General features: G+C 40.9%; 1 protein-coding gene across 1 annotated transcript in view; it reads left to right on the forward strand.

Annotated features, from left to right (window-relative positions):
• oprl1 (opiate receptor-like 1) overlaps positions 1–16,842 on the forward strand; it is an 86,034-nt gene extending 69,192 nt beyond the window's left edge. Inside the window, exon 6 of the mRNA XM_062052579.1 lies at positions 14,393–16,842. Coding sequence (XP_061908563.1) covers positions 14,393–14,940 — 548 coding nt within the window. The 3' untranslated portion in view covers positions 14,941–16,842. The remainder of the gene's footprint in view (positions 1–14,392) is intronic.
• Positions 16,843–17,500: the final 658 nt, after the last annotated feature.

Consider the following 17,500-nt stretch of genomic DNA (forward strand, 5'->3'; position numbering starts at 1 on the left):
GTATGACCGCTTAAAGCCACGCCATCATGTATGACCGCTTAAAGCCACGCCGTCACGTATGACCGCTTAAAGCCACGCCGTCACGTATGACCGCTTAAAGCCACGCCATCATGTATGACCGCTTAAAGCCACGCCGTCATGTATGACCGCTTAAAGCCACGCCGTCATGTATGACCGCTTAAAGCCACGCCGTCATGTATGACCGCTTAAAGCCACGCCGTCATGTATGACCGCTTAAAGCCACGCCGTCACGTATGACCGCTTAAAGCCACGCCATCACGTATGACCGCTTAAAGCCACGCCATCATGTATGACCGCTTAAAGCCACGCCGTCATGTATGACCGCTTAAAGCCACGCCGTCATGTATGACCGCTTAAAGCCACGCCGTCATGTATGACCGCTTAAAGCCACGCCGTCATGTATGACCGCTTAAAGCCACGCCGTCATGTATGACCGCTTAAAGCCACGCCGTCATGTATGACCGCTTAAAGCCACGCCGTCATGTATGACCGCTTAAAGCCACGCCGTCATGTATGACCGCTTAAAGCCACGCCGTCATGTATGACCGCTTAAAGCCACGCCGTCATGTATGACCGCTTAAAGCCACGCCGTCATGTATGACCGCTTAAAGCCACGCCGTCATGTATGACCGCTTAAAGCCACGCCGTCCTAAGTCAGTCCAACGTCCATCCATTCTCTCTCCTTTTCAGGAACCTATCCCAGCTGCTAATGGCTGGAAGGTGGGACTAGTCACCAGCCAATCACAGGGCTGTTTGACTTCCTGTTACCTTTGTGTTTGTTTGACTTCCTGTTACGTTTGTGTTTGACTTCCTGTTACGTTTGTGTTTGACTTCCTGTTACGTTTGTGTTTGACTTCCCGTTACGTTTGTGTTTGACTTCCTGTTACGTTTGTGTTTGACTTCCTGTTACGTTTGTGTTTGACTTCCTTTTATGTTTTTGTTTGACTTCCTGTTACGTTTGTGTTTGACTTCCTGTTACGTTTGTGTTTGACTTCTTGTTACGTTTGTGTTGGACTTCCTGTTACGTTTGTGTTTGACTTACTTTTACGTTTGTTTTTGACTTCCTGTTACGTTTGTGTTTGACTTCCTTTTACATTTGTGTTTGACTTCCTTTTACGTTTGTGTTTGACTTCCTTTTATGTTTTTTTTACTTCCTGGTTTGTTTATATTTGACTTCCTCTTACTTTTGTGTTTGACTTCCTTTTACATTTTTGTTTGACTTCCTGTTACGTTTGTGTTTGAATTCCTATTACATTTTTGTTTGACTTTCATTTTACATTTGTGTTTGACTTACTTTTATGTTTTTGTTTGACTTCCTGTTACATTTGTGTTTGACTTCCTTTTACATTTGTGTTTGACTTCCTGTTACGTTTGTGTTTGACTTCCTTTTATGCTTTTTTTACTTCCTGGTTTGTTTATGTTTGACTTCCTGTTACGTTTGTGTTTGACTTCCTTTTACATTTTTGTTTGACTTCCTGTTACGTTTGTGTTTGAATTTCTATTACATTTTTGTTTGACTTCCTTTTACGTTTGTGTTTGACTTACTTTAACTTTTTTGTTTGACTTCCTGGTTTGTTTGTGTTTGACTTCCTGTTACGTTTGTGTTTGACTTCCTGTTACGTTTGTGTTTGACTTCCTTTTACGTTTGTGTTTGACTTCCTTCTACATTTTTGTTTGACTTCTTGTTATGTTTGTGTTTGACTTCCTTTTACGTTTGTGTTTGACTTCCTTTTACATTTTTGTTTTACTTCCTGTTACGTTTGTGTTTGACTTCCTTTTACATTTTTGTTTGACTTCCTGTTACGTTTGTGTTTGACTTCCTTTTTACGTTTGTGTTTGACTTCCTTTTACGTTTTTGTTTGACTTCCTTTTATGTTTGTGTTTCACTTCCTGGTTTGTTTATGTTTGACTTCCTGTTACGTTTGTGTTTGACTTCCTTTTACGTTTGTGTTTGACATCCTTTTACGTTTGTGTTTGACTTCCTTTTACTTTTTTGTTTGACTTCCTGGTTTGTTTGTGTTTGACTTCCTGTTACGTTTGTGTTTGACTTCCTTTTACATTTTTGTTTGACTTCCTGTTACGTTTGTGTTTGACTTCCTTTTATGGTTTTGTTTGACTTCCTGGTTTGTTTGTGTTTGACTTCCTGTTACAATTGTGTTTGCCTTCCTTTTTACGTTTGTGTTTGACTTCCTTTTACGTTTTTGTTTGACTTCCTTTTATGTTTGTATTTCACTTCCTGGTTTGTTTAAGTTTGACATACTGTTACGTTTGTGTTTGATTTCCTTTTACGTTTGTGTTTGACATCCTTTTACGTTTGTGTTTGACTTCCTTTTACTTTTTTGTTTGACTTCCTGGTTTGTTTGTGTTTGACTTCCTGTTACGTTTGTGTTTGATTTCCTTTTACATTTTTGTTTGACTTCATGTTACGTTTGTGTTTGACTTCCTTTTACTTTTTTGTTTGACTTCCTGGTTTGTTTGTGTTTGATTTCCTGTTACGTTTGTGTTTGACTTCCTTTTACATTTTTGTTTGACTTCCTCTTACGTTTGTGTTTGACTTCCTTTTACATTTGTGTTTGACTTCCTGTTACGTTTGTGTTTGACTTCCTCTTACGTTTGTGTTTGACTTCCTTTTACATTTGTGTTTGACTTCCTTTTACGTATGTGTTTGACTTCCTTTTATGTTTTTTTTACTTCCTGGTTTGTTTATGTTTGACTTCCTGTTACGTTTTTGTTTGACTTCCTTTTACATTTTTGTTGGACTTCCTGTTACGTTTGTGTTTGATTTTCTTTTACATTTTTGTTTGTCTTCCTGTTACCTCTGTGTTTGATTTCCTTCTATGTTTTTGTTTTGAATTCCTGGGTTGTTTGTGTTTGACTTCCTTTTACGTTTGTGTTAGACTTCCTTTTACATTTTTGTTTGACTTCCTGTTGCGTTTGTGTTTGACTTCCTTTTATGTTTTTGTTTGACTTCCTGGGTTGTTTGTGTTTGACTTCCTGTTACGTTTTTGTTTGACTTCCTTTTACGTTTGTGTTTGACTTCCTTTTACATTTTTGTTTGACTTCCTGTTACCTTTGTGTTTGACTTCCTTCTATGTTTTTGTTTTGAATTCCTGGTTTGTTTGTGTTTGACTTCCTGTTACGTTTGTGTTCGTCTTCCTGGTTGTTTGTGTTTTGACGTCCTGTTACATTTGTATTTGTTTTCCTAGTTTGTCTGTGCAGCATGCGGCTTTCATTCATTTTGGAAAGAAGGAACAAAGATAGTGTGAAACTGGTCCGTCAGTAAACTAAATTCCTCACTGATTTCAGTGTCCGTAGAGAACAAGTTCTAGTGGTTTGGTATCGATCCTTTCTGAGCCTGCGGCACTGCTCTCAACCTTGATTACTTTTATTACTGGACTCCAGTAGAACATCTCACTTCTCTCTTTAATATATATTTTTTCCTTTCTCCTCCCGCATCTCGAGTTCAAAATGTCATGACTCATCCGTTTATATATATATTTTTTTTAAAAATAAATATCAGAATAGAATCGCATGGAGTTACCTGTCGGTCATGTTTAAATCAGCACACAAACTGCACTAAACTATTACATTGTTCTCCAGCAAGCAGGCGGAGCTTGTTGACCTGACATGTGACAGGAAGTGATGGCGCGCCGCTTGTTTTTCTAATTGAGGTTGAAAGCTACGTCCGGGGTCATGTTGGCGGGAAGAAGGAGGTGATGCAGCATCAACGCCATCACTAATAGAAGCTTGTCTTCATCCATTAAAAACTCATCTTCTTGTTGGCTTTGAGTTCAATGGCATGTCCTCAAAATGAAACATTAATGGAGTCAAATAAAGTGTCAACGTAGCAGGATTTTTTTATGAATGTAAAAAAACAACTATAAGACAGGAGTACTCTGCTGTTTTTTAGGATCATCTATAAAGACGCTAGTCAAAGATTGTCTGTAGGACAGGAGTACTCTGCTGTTTTTTAGGATCATCTGTAAAGACGCTAGTCAAAGATTGTCTGTAGGACAGGAGTGCTCTGCTGTTTTTAAGGATCGTCTGTAAAGACGCTAGTCAAAGATTGTCTATAAGACAGGAGTACTCTGCTGTTTTTTAGGATCATCTGTAAAGACGCTAGTCAAAGATTGTCTATAAGACAGGAGTACTCTGCTGTTTTTTAGGATCATCTGTAAAGACGCTAGTTAAAGATTGTCTGTAGGACAGGAGTGCTCTGCTGTTTTTAAGGATCGTCTGTAAAGACGCTTGTCAAAGATTGTCTATAAGACAGGAGTACTCTGCTGTTTTTTAGGATCATCTGTAAAGACGCTAGTCAAAGATTGTCTATAAGACAGGAGTACTCTGCTGTTTTTTAGGATCATCTGTAAAGACGCTAGTTAAAGATTGTCTATAAGACAGGAGTACTCTGCTGTTTTTTAGGATCATCTGTAAAGACGCTAGTCAAAGATTGTCTGTAGGACAGGAGTGCTCTGCTGTTTTTAAGGATCGTCTGTAAAGACGCTTGTCAAAGATTGTCTAGAAGACAAGAGTACTCTGCTGTTTTTAAGGATTGACTGTAAAGATGCTAGTCAAGGATTGTCTATAAGACAGGAGTACTCTGCTGTTTTTAAGGATCCTCTGTAAAGACACTTGTCAAAGATTGTTTATTTGACAGGAGTACGCTGCTGTTTTTAAGGATTGTCTGTAAAGTCGCTAGTCAAAGATTGTCTATTTGACAGGAGTACTCTGCTGTTTTTAAAGATCGACTGTAAAAACGCTAGTCAAAGATTGTCTATAAGACAGGAGTACTCTGCTGTTTTTAAGGATCCTCTGTAAAGACGCTAGTCAAAGATTGTCTATAAGACAGGAGTACTCTTCTCTTTTTAAGGATCATCTGTAAAGTCGCTAGTCAAAGATTGTCTGTAGGACAGGAGTACTCTGCTGTTTTTAAGGATCGTCTGTAAAGACACTTGTCAAAGATTGTCTATTTGACAGGATTACGCTGCTGTTTTTAAGGATCGTCTGTAAAGTCGCTTGTCAAAGATTGTCTATTTGACAGGAGTACTCTGCTGTTTTCAAAGATCGACTGTAAAGACGCTAGTCAAAGATTGTCTATAAGACAGGAGTACTCTGCTGTTTTTTAGGATCATCTGTAAAGACGCTAGCCAAAGATTGTCTATAAGACAAGAGTACTCTGCTGTTTTTAAGGATCATATGTAAAGTCGCTAGTCAAAGATTGTCTGTAGGACAGGAGTTCTCTGCTGTTTTTAAGGATTGTCTGTAAAGTCGCTTGTCAAAGATTGTCTATTTGACAGGAGTACTCTGCTGTTTTCAAAGATCGACTGTAAAGACGCTAGTCAAAGATTGTCTATAAGACAGGAGTACTCTGCTGTTTTTTAGGATCATCTGTAAAGACGCTAGTCAAAGATTGTCTATAAGACAGGAGTACTCTTCTCTTTTTAAGGATCATATGTAAAGTCGCTAGTCAAAGATTGTCTGTAGGACAGGAGTACTCTGCTGTTTTTAAGGATCGTCTGTAAAGACACTTGTCAAAGATTGTTTATTTGACAGGAGTACTCTGCTGTTTTTAAGGATCGTCTGTAAAGTCGCTAGTCAAAGATTGTCTATTTGGCAGGAGTACTCTGTTGTTTTTAAAGATCGACTGTAAAGACGCTAGTCAAAGATTGTCTATAAGACAGGAGTACTCTGCTGTTTTTTAGGATCATCTGTAAAGACGCTAGTCAAAGATTGTCTATAAGACAGGAGTACTCTGCTGTTTTTAGGATCGACTGTAAACACGCTTGTCACAGATTCTCTATATGACAGGAGTGCTCTGCTGTTTTTAAGGATTTACTGCAAAAAAATAAGTCAAAGATTGTCTATAAGACAGGTTTACTCGGCTGTTTTTAAGGATTTACTGCAAAAAAATAGGTCAAAGGTTGTGTATATAACAGAAGCACTCTGCTGTTTTTAAGGATCTACTGCAAAGACGCTTGTCAAAGATCATCTAGATGAGAGGAGACCTGCGCGGTTTTTAAGAACTTACTGCATATACGCTAGTCAAAGATCCTCTATATGCAGGAGTACGCCGCTGTTTTTAAGGCCCTACTGCAAATAAAAGAAGTCAGAGATTGTGTATGTAACAGACGTACTCTGCTGTTTTTAAGGATCGTCTGTAAAGACGCTTGTCAAAGATTTTCTATAAAACAGGAGTACTCTGCTGTTTTTAAGGATCGTCTGTAAAGACGCTAGTCAAAGATTGTCTATAAGACAGGAGTACTCTGCTCTTTTTAAGGATCATCTGTAAAGACGCTAGTCAAAGTTTGTCTATTTGACAGGAGTACTCTGCTGTTTTTAAGGATTGTCTGTAAAGACGCAAGTCAAAGATTGTCTATTTGACAGGAGTGCAAAGCTGTTTTTAAGGATTTACTGCAAACAAATGAGACAAAGATTGTCTATAAGACAGGTTTACTCTGCTGTTTTTAAGGATCTACTGCAAAGACGCTTGTCAAAGATCATCTAGATGAGAGGAGACCTGCGCTGTTTTTAAGAACCTACTGCATGTACGCTAGTCAAAGATCCTCTATATGACAGGAGTGCTCTGCTGAATCTACTGCATAGATGCTAGTCGAAGATCATCTATAATATAGTACTCTGCTGTTTTTAAGAGTACTCCTGTCATATAGAGGATCTTTGACTAGCGTATATGCAGTAGGTTCAGCAGAGCACTCCTGTCATATAGAGGATCTTTGACTAGCGTATATGCAGTAGGTTCAGCAGAGTACTCTTGTCATATAGAGGATCTTTGACTAGCGTATATGCAGTAGGCTCAGCAGAGTACTCCTGTCATATAAAGGATCTTTGACTAGCATATATGCAGTAGGTTTGGCAGAGTACTCCTGTCATATAGAGGATCTTTGACTAGCGTATATGCAGTATATTCGGCAGAGTACTCCTGTCATATAGAGGATCTTTGACTAGCGTATATGCAGTAGGTTCAGCAGAGTACTCCTGTCATTTAGAGGATCTTTGACTAGCGTATATGCAGTAGGTTCAGCGGAGTACTCCTGTCATTTAGAGGATCTTTGACTAGCGTATATGCAGTAGGTTCAGCAGAGTAATCCTGTCATATAGAGGATCTTTGACTAGCGTATATGCAGCAGGTTCAGCAGAGTAATCCTGTCATATAGAGGATCTTTGACTAGCGTATATGCAGTAGGTTCAGCAGAGTACTCTTGTCATATAGAGGATCTTTGACTAGCGTATATGCAGTAGGCTCAGCAGAGTACTCCTGTCATATAAAGGATCTTTGACTAGCATATATGCAGTAGGTTTGGCAGAGTACTCCTGTCATATAGAGTATCTTTGACTAGCGTATATGCAGTATATTCGGCAGAGTACTCCTGTCATATAGAGGATCTTTGACTAGCGTATATGCAGTAGGTTCAGCAGAGTACTCCTGTCATTTAGAGGATCTTTGACTAGCGTATATGCAGTAGGTTCAGCGGAGTACTCCTGTCATTTAGAGGATCTTTGACTAGCGTATATGCAGTAGGTTCAGCGGAGTACTCCTGTCATTTAGAGGATCTTTGACTAGCGTATATGCAGTAGGTTCAGCAGAGTAATCCTGTCATATAGAGGATCTTTGACTAGCGTATATGCAGTAGGTTCAGCAGAGTAATCCTGTCATATAGAGGATCTTTGACTAGCATATATGCAGTAGGTTCAGCAGAGTACTCCTGTCATATAGAGGATCTTTGACTAGCGTATATGCAGTAGGTTCAGCAGAGTACTCCTGTAATATAGAGGATCTTTGACTAGCCTATATGCAGTAGGTTCAGCAGAGTACTCCTGTCATATAGAGGATCTTTGACTAGCGTATATGCAGCAGGTTCAGCAGAGTAATCCTGTCATATAGAGGATCTTTGACTAGCGTATATGCAGTAGGTTCAGCAGAGTAATCCTGTCATATAGAGGATCTTTGACTAGCGTATATGCAGCAGGTTCAGCAGAGTACTCCTGTCATATAGAGGATCTTTGACTAGCCTATATGCAGCAGGTTCAGCAGAGTACTCCTGTCATATAGAGGATCTTTGACTAGCCTATATGCAGCAGGTTCAGCAGAGTACTCCTGTTATATAGAGGATCTTTGACAAGCGTATATGCAGCAGGTTCAGCAGAGTACTCCTGTCATATAGAGGATCTTTGACTAGCGTATATGCAGCAGGTTCAGCAGAGTACTCCTGTCATATAGAGGATCTTTGACTAGCCTATATGCAGCAGGTTCAGCAGAGTACTCCTGTCATATAGAGGATCTTTGACTAGCGTATATGCAGTAGGTTCAGCAGAGTACTCCTGTCATATAGAGGATCTTTGACTAGCGTATATGCAGTAGGTTCAGCAGAGTACTCCTGTCATATAGAGGATCTTTGACTAGCGTATATGCAGCAGGTTCAGCAGAGTAATCCTGTCATATAGAGGATCTTTGACTAGCGTATATGCAGTAGGTTCAGCAGAGTACTCCTGTCATATAGAGGATCTTTGACTAGCGTATATGCAGTAGGTTCAGCAGAGTAATCCTGTCATATAGAGGATCTTTGACTAGCGTATATGCAGCAGGTTCAGCAGAGTACTCCTGTCATATAGAGGATCTTTGACTAGCGTATATGCAGTAGGTTCAGCAGAGTACTCCTGTCATATAGAGGATCTTTGACTAGCGTATATGCAGTAGGTTCAGCAGAGTACTCCTGTCATATAGAGGATCTTTGACTAGCGTATATGCAGCAGGTTCAGCAGAGTAATCCTGTCATATAGAGGATCTTTGACTAGCGTATATGCAGTAGGTTCAGCAGAGTAATCCTGTCATATAGAGGATCTTTGACAAGCGTATATGCAGCAGGTTCAGCAGAGTACTCCTGTCATATAGAGGATCTTTGACTAGCGTATATGCAGCAGGTTCAGCAGAGTAATCCTGTCATATAGAGGATCTTTGACTAGCGTATATGCAGTAGGTTCAGCAGAGTACTCCTGTCATATAGAGGATCTTTGACTAGCGTATATGCAGTAGGTTCAGCAGAGTAATCCTGTCATATAGAGGATCTTTGACTAGCGTATATGCAGCAGGTTCAGCAGAGTACTCCTGTCATATAGAGGATCTTTGACTAGCGTATATGCAGTAGGTTCAGCAGAGTACTCCTGTCATATAGAGGATCTTTGACTAGCGTATATGCAGTAGGTTCAGCAGAGTACTCCTGTCATATAGAGGATCTTTGACTAGCGTATATGCAGCAGGTTCAGCAGAGTAATCCTGTCATATAGAGGATCTTTGACTAGCGTATATGCAGTAGGTTCAGCAGAGTAATCCTGTCATATAGATTCTATATGACAGGATTACTCCGCTGTTTTTAAGAACCTACTGCATAGACGCTAGTCAAAGATCCTCTATATGAGCCTTGGCGGAGGTCCCGTTGATTGTTCTCATCAGCGTGTGTAATTAAAAGCAATAAAAGTTCGTCCGCCTGCTTTTTTCGCCCGCGCGTCATCTCTTCACGCACGCACGTCACGCGCTGTCCGCCGCCAATATTAGCGCCGCCGCTTAATCACGCTGGCCGTGTCAGCCGGCCGTCATGTATTCAAAGAGCAGACGCATTGTTGTCGCCACGGAGACGCTCTTCATTGCGTTTCGCAGGCCCACGTTTTACCGCCGCGCTTCCACATCGACTCATGGCGGCCTCACCGTTCGTAACGCCACAAGCAAGCATGCTGTTTGGGTGCAAGAACACTATTGGTTCACGTTAGTGCACAACACTGGTACCGTGTCAAATAGTTGTCAAGCCACGAGGGGTTAGTTGGTGTGTCTTTGTGCAAGAGGCCTATTGATTTTGGGTGGTGCATATAAGGTCACAGGTCAGTAAATGTGCCGCCAATCTAATCCCCTTAAAACCTTAAAAGGAATTATTCCTGCGTGCAAGGCTTCTCTTGGTTTTGAGTCCTTTGCCATGTTTTGGAGGTTTCCTCAGTGTGTTTGCGCAAGAACCCTACTGGTTTTTAGTCTTCTCGACTACGTGCAAGTGCAAGCGCGGCGTTGATTTTCACTGACATCCAAGCAAGCAGGCACAAGACATTGAAACAACGTTGGGAATTATGTTGAATTTGGGTTCTGACGTCGAGCAACTCAATCATAACGTTGAAACAAAACATGCTTGTTGACGACGTTTAATCAATGTTGGGTTCTGACGTTGTTTTGACCGTTGAAATTTGGTCATTTCCCAACCAATATTCTACTGTGCAAATACAACATTTAAACAAAACATGCTTTTTGGCGACGTTTAATCAATGTTGGGTTCTGACGTTGTTTTGACCGTTGAATTTTGGTCATTTCCCAACCAATAATCCTACAACACAAATACAACGTTGAAACAACATGCTTTTTGACGACGTTTAATCAATGTTGGGTTCTGACGTTGTTTTGACCATTGAATTTTGGTCATTTCCCAACCAATATTCTACAACACAAATACAACGTTGAAACAACATGCTTTTTGACCACGTTTGATCAATTTCTGACGTTTTTTTGACCATTGAAATTTGGTCATTTCCCAACCAATAATCCTACAACACAAATACAACGTTGAAAAAACATGGTTTTTGACGACTTTTAATCAATGTTGGGGTTTGACGTTGTTTTGACCACATTTCCCAACCAATAATCCTACAACACAAATACAACGTTGAAAAAACATGCTTTTTGATGACGTTTAATCAATTTCTGACGTTGTTTTTAGCATTGAATTTTGGTCATTTCCCAACCAATATTCTACTGTACAAATATAACATTTAAACAAAACATGCTTTTTGGCGACGTTTAATCAATGTTGGGTTCTGACGTTGTTTTGACTGTTGAATTTTGGTCATTTCCCAACCAATATTCTACAACACAAATACAACGTTGAAACAACATGCTTTTTGGCGACGTTTAATCAATGTTGGGTTCTGACGTTGTTTTGACCGTTGAATTTTGATCATTTCCCAACCAATATTCTACAACACAAATACAACGTTGAAACAACATGCTTTTTGACGACGTTTAATCAATTTCTGACGTTTTTTTGACCATTGAAATTTGGTCATTTCCCAACCAATAATCCTACAACACAAATACAACGTTGAAACAACATGCTTTTTGACGACGTTTAATCAATGTTCGGTTCTGACGTTGTTTTGACCGTTGAATTTTGGTCATTTCCCAACCAATAATCCTACAACACAAATACAACGTTGAAACAACATGCTTTTTGACAACGTTTAATCAATGTTGGGTTCTGACGTCGTTTTGACCATTGAATTTTGGTCATTTCCCAACCAATATTCTACAACACAAATACAACGTTGAAACAACATGCTTTTTGACGACGTTTAATCAATTTCTGACTTTGTTTTGAGCATTGAATTTTGGTCATTTCCCAACCAATAATCCTACAACACAAATACAACGTTGAAAAAACATGCTTTTTGACGACGTTTAATCAATTTCTGACGTTGTTTTTAGCATTGAATTTTGGTCATTTCCCAACCAATATTCTACTGTACAAATATAACATTTAAACAAAAGATGCTTTTTGGCGACGTTTAATCAATGTTCGGTTCTGACGTTGTTTTGACCGTTGAATTTTGGTCGTTTCCCAACCAATATTCTATATATCAAAAATAGAACGTCGAAACAACATGCTCTTTGACAACATTTAATCAATTTCTGACGTTGTTTTGAGCATTGAATTTTGGTCATTTCCCAACCAATAATCCTACAACACAAATACAACGTTGAAACAACATGCTTTTTGACGACGTTTAATCAATGTTGGGTTCTGACGTTGTTTTGACCGTTGAATTTTGGTCATTTCCCAACCAATATTCTACAACACAAATACAACGTTGAAACAACATGCTTTTTGACGACGTTTAATCAATTTCTGACGTTGTTTTTAGCATTGAATTTTGGTCATTTCCCAACTAATATTCTACTGTACAAATATAACATTTAAACAAAACATGCTTTTTGGCGACGTTTAATCAATGTTCGGTTCTGACGTTGTTTTGAGCATTGAATTTTGGTCATTTCCCAACCAATAATCCTACAACACAAATACAACGTTGAAACAACATGCTTTTTGACGACGTTTAATCAATTTCTGACGTTGTTTTTAGCATTGAATTTTGGTCATTTCCCAACCAATATTCTACTGTACAAATATAACATTTAAACAAAACATGCTTTTTGGCGACGTTTAATCGATGTTCGGTTCTGACGTTGTTTTGACCGTTGAATTTTGGTCGTTTCCCAACCAATATTCTATATAACAAAAATACAACATCGAAACAACATGCTTTTTGACAACATTTAATCAATTTCTGACGTTGTTTTGAGCATTGAATTTTGGTCATTTCCCAACCAATATTCTACTATACAAATATAACATTTAAACAAAAGATGCTTTTTGGCTACGTTTAATCAATGTTCGGTTCTGACGTTGTTTTGACCGTTGAATTTTGGTCATTTCCCAACCAATAATCCTACAACACAAAAACAACGTTGAAAAAACATGCTTTTTGACGACGTTTAATCAATTTCTGACGTTGTTTTTAGCATTGAATTTTGGTCATTTCCCAAACAATATTCTACTGTACAAATATAACATTTAAACAAAACATGCTTTTTGGCGACGTTTAATCAATGTTCGGTTCTGACGTTGTTTTGACCGTTGAATTTTGGTCGTTTCCCAACCAATATTCTATATAACAAAAATACAACGTCGAAACAACATGCTTTTTGACAACATTTAATCAATTTCTGACGTTGTTTTGAGCATTGAATTTTGATCATTTCCCAACCAATATTCTACAACACAAATACAACGTTGAAACAACATGCTTTTTGACCACGTTTAATCAATTTCTGACGTTTTTTTGACCATTGAAATTTGGTCATTTCCCAACCAATAATCCTACAACACAAATAGAACGTTGAAAAAACATGCTTTTTGACGACGTTTAATCAATTTCTGACGTTGTTTTTAGCATTGAATTTTGGTCATTTCCCAACCAATATACTACTGTACAAATATAACATTTAAACAAAACATGCTTTTTGGCGACGTTTAATCAATGTTCGGTTCTGACGTTGTTTTGACCGTTGAATTTTGGTCGTTTCCCAACCAATATTCTATATGACAAAAATACAACGTCGAAACAACATGCTTTTTGACAACATTTAATCAATTTCTGACGTTGTTTTGAGCATTGAATTTTGGTCATTTCCCAACCAATAATCCTACAACACAAATACAACGTTGAAACAACATGCTTTTTGACGACGTTTAATCAATTTCTGACGTTGTTTTGAGCATTTCATTTTGGTCATTTCCCAACCAATATTCTACTATACAAATATAACATTTAAACAAAACATGCTTTTTGGCAACATTTAATCAATGTTCGGTTCTGACGTCGTTTTGACCGTTAAATTTTGGTCATTTCCCAAACAATTTTTACAACACAAATACAACGTTGAAACAACGTGCTTTTTGACAACGTTGAATCAAAGTTGGGTTCTGACCAACGTTCCCTCTAAGGTGCGCGCCTGCGCAATTGCGCACTGCTCAAGCGTCCTCTGCGCACAGCAAATATATGTCGCGCACCAAATCAAACCCCATCTGAATTCTAAACAAAATAAACACATTTATTCTGTATAATTTTGCAATGCAACTCTGAGTGACAGTGACAACAAGCGGCCCTTTCGGTGTTCGTCAACCCCGTTCAATTGAACACCGTTCAATATTGTAACATCTATCAAGATGCTTCGAGGACAGGAATTATATCGATCACTTTATTGAGAAAAACTGTTTATATTCGGCCATAACCACACCAAAAACATGAGTAAAAAACTTCTATCTCCAAAAACTAGTCATTTTCTGCCGTACAAACCAGGCCAAAACCAACTTGTCATCTGTCACCAACACGCATACCACTAAGCCACTGGTGCGTTTAAGGCCACACAAAAAGTCGGAGAACTCAAACACCACACAAAGTTACACTATGACTCCTCAGTCATACGTGTGCTTATTCTACTGTCATTTATTATTGATGTTAATTTATTGATATTAATCATGGAATGCTGTTACTAGAGAAAGTCACAGGAATGCACACTTCATCCTATGCTTACATTTCATTGTGCAACATGAGGATGTTTGAGGGGAACTAAATGTGATCTCTGAAAGGGGTACAAATGATTTCCAAAGCAGGAACCCCACCCAGACATATTGTACAATACTATTCCATACGCGTTCTCCTAGAAAAACACGACAACACTGACGTGTGGCCCCTCTGCCCACAGGCGTGGAGTGCATCGTGGTCCTGCCGGAGCCGCGCAGCCACTGGGACCCGGTCTTCGGCACGTGCGTCTTCCTCTTCTCCTTCCTCATCCCGGTGGCCATCATCAGCGTGTGCTACAGCCTGATGGTCAAGCGCCTGCGCAGCGTGCGCATCCTGTCGGGCTCCAAGGAGAAGGACCGCAACCTGCGGCGCATCACCCGCATGGTGCTGGTGGTGGTGGCCGTGTTCGTGGTGTGCTGGACCCCCATCCAGATCATGGTCCTGGCCCAGTCCCTGGGCTTCAACCTGAGCAGCCTGTCCACGCTGGTCCTCATGCACTTCTGCATCGCGCTGGGCTACGTCAACAGCAGCCTCAACCCCGTGCTCTACGCCTTTCTGGACGAGAACTTCAAGCGCTGCTTCCGCGAGTTCTGCCAGCCCTCGCCGTTCCGCCTGGACACGCAGCAGTCGGGCCGCATGCGGAGCATCGCCAGGGAGGTGGCGGCCGCCTACAGCTGCAAGGCCGGCGACGGCGGCCGGCCCGGCGGCGGCACGCCCAATCCCGCGTGACTAGGCGTGGAGCTGCCCCTGGTGGGGGTGGACCACCAGCAGAGGGGCGACACGCCGGGGACGGGGAACTCCAACACGGAGCTGACTCAGATCACGGCGCTCTAGCGCCACGAGCCCCCCCGGCCCCCGACCCGACGGCTGGCCTGGGGCGGGGGGGAGTCCGACGAGGACGACGCCGCCGACGGGAAAAGGATCTGAGGACAACCCCGAGGAGGACGCTGTTCCGACTTTTGGTGCTTTTTAAAACTTGGAGGCGGGGCTTGTAACAGGAAGTGTCGTGTGTACATGCCTTGAAAGGACATGAAGGAAAGACATGGTATGTACACTATTTTAAACCCCACGAGGCGTTCAGGAAACTGGGAATTCCAAACTTCGGCCTCCACTTTGCGTTTATGGCTCGGCCATAAACGTGCGTTTATAAAACTTGGAGGCGGGGCTTGTAACAGGAAGTGTCGTGTGTACATGCCTTAAAAGGACATGAAGGAAAGACGCGGTATGTACACTATTTTAAACCCCACGAGGCGTTCAGGAAACTGGGAATTCCAAGCTTTCGGACTCCGCTTTGCGTTTATGGCTCCGCCATAAACATGCTTTTTGAAACTTGGAGGCGGGGCTTGTAACAGGAAGTGTCGTGTGTACATGCCTTAAAAGGACATGAAGGAAAGAACGCGGTATGTACACTATTTTAAACCCCACGAGGCGTTCAGGAAACTGGGAATTCCAAGCTTTCGGACTCCGCTTTGCGTTTATGGCTCGGCCATAAACGTGCTTTTTGAAATTTGGAGGCGGGGCTTTTAACAGGAAGTGTCGTGTGTACATGCCTTAAAAGGACATAAAGAAAGAACGTGGTATGTACACTATTTTTAACCCCACGAGGCGTTCAGGAAATTGGGAATTCCAAGATTTCGGGCTCCGCTTTGTGTTTATGGCTCGGCCATAAACGTGCTTTTATAAAACTTGGAGGCGGGGCTTGTAACAGGAAGTGTCGTGTGTACATGCCTTAAAAGGACATGAAGGAAAGACGCGGTGTGTACACTATTTTAAACCCCACGAGGCGTTCAGGAAACTAGGAATTCCAAGCTTTCGGACTCCGCTTTGCGTTTATGGCTCGGCCATAAACGTGCTTTTTGAAACTTGGAGGCGCGGCTTTTAACAGGAAGTGTCGTGTGTACATGCCTTAAAAGGACATAAAGAAAGAACGCGGTATGTACACTATTTTTAACCCCACGAGGCGTTCAGGAAATTGGGAATTCCAAGCTTTCGGACTCCGCTTTGTGTTTATGGCTCGGCCATAAACGTGCTTTTATAAAACTTGGAGGCGGGGCTTGTAACAGGAAGTGTCGTGTGTACATGCCTTAAAAGGACATGAAGGAAAGACGCTGTATGTACACTATTTTAAACCCCACGAGGCGTTCAGGAAACTAGGAATTCCAAGCTTTCGGACTCCGCTTTGCGTTTATGGCTCGGCCATAAACGTGCTTTTTGAAACTTGGAGTCGGGGCTTGTAACAGGAAGTGTCGTGTGTACATGCTTTAAAAGGACATAAAGAAAGAACACGGTATGTACACTATTTAAAACTCCACGATGTATTCAGGAAACTGGGAATTCCAAGACTTCGGACTCCACTTATAAACGTGCTTTTTGAAACTTGGAGGCGGGGCTTGTGACAGGAAGTGTTTTGTGTACATGCCTTAAAAGGACATTAAGGAAAGACACTATTTTAAACTCCAGGAGGCATTCGGGAAACTGGGAATTGCAAGCCTTCAGACTCCCACTTTGCGTTTATGGCTCGGCGATGAACGTACTTATTAAAACTTGGAGGCGGGGCTTGTGACAGGAAGTGTCGTGTGCACATGCCTTAAAAGGACATGAAGGAAATACGCGGTATGTACACTATTTAAAACTCCAAGACTTCGGACTCCACTTTGCGTTTATGGCTCGGGCTGCATGGACTCTGCCGTTACGATATGTCGCTATGAACTCTGCATGAACTATAAAAGTGCGTTTTTTTTTCGTTGTTTTTTTCCCTACTTCCCAGTTTCCTGCAATGCCGCGTCAGCACATTCAAATCTTTTTTTAAAGATGCGGCGGAACCTCCGACGTTCAAATTTCCGCACCGGAAATCGTGTTACAGACCATGTTTTAGGTTACTAGCGGTCTTACAAGTGTAAAAAGAAGTTGTTCGCAGTCGTGTCTGGGTTTTTTATTTATTTATTTTATAAACGATACAGAGCTTATGTAAATGCTGCACGGGGGGCGTGGTCAAGGGTCATTTTGGAGACCAGTGGGCGGGGCTCAGACCTCACTCCAAAGGGACTAAGGGGCTCTCTTTTTTCTTCTCGTGTCTTAAAGTGGAAGAGGAACTTGCCTTAAAAATATTTCAGCAAAAATATTTTTTTGACGTTAGCTAATGTTAGCGAAGCAGTCAACGAGCTGGCGGAAGAAAACGTTACCCCGCCCAACATAAGCGATGTCATGTATCGCGCGACAACGTGACATTAAGGAGACGGACAGGAGCACAAACACAAACGTTAGCGTAGCTATGTGCTAACATTAAATT

The sequence above is a fragment of the Entelurus aequoreus genome, linkage group LG07 (genome assembly GCF_033978785.1).
Source record: "Entelurus aequoreus isolate RoL-2023_Sb linkage group LG07, RoL_Eaeq_v1.1, whole genome shotgun sequence".
Lineage (NCBI taxonomy): Eukaryota > Metazoa > Chordata > Actinopteri > Syngnathiformes > Syngnathidae > Entelurus > Entelurus aequoreus.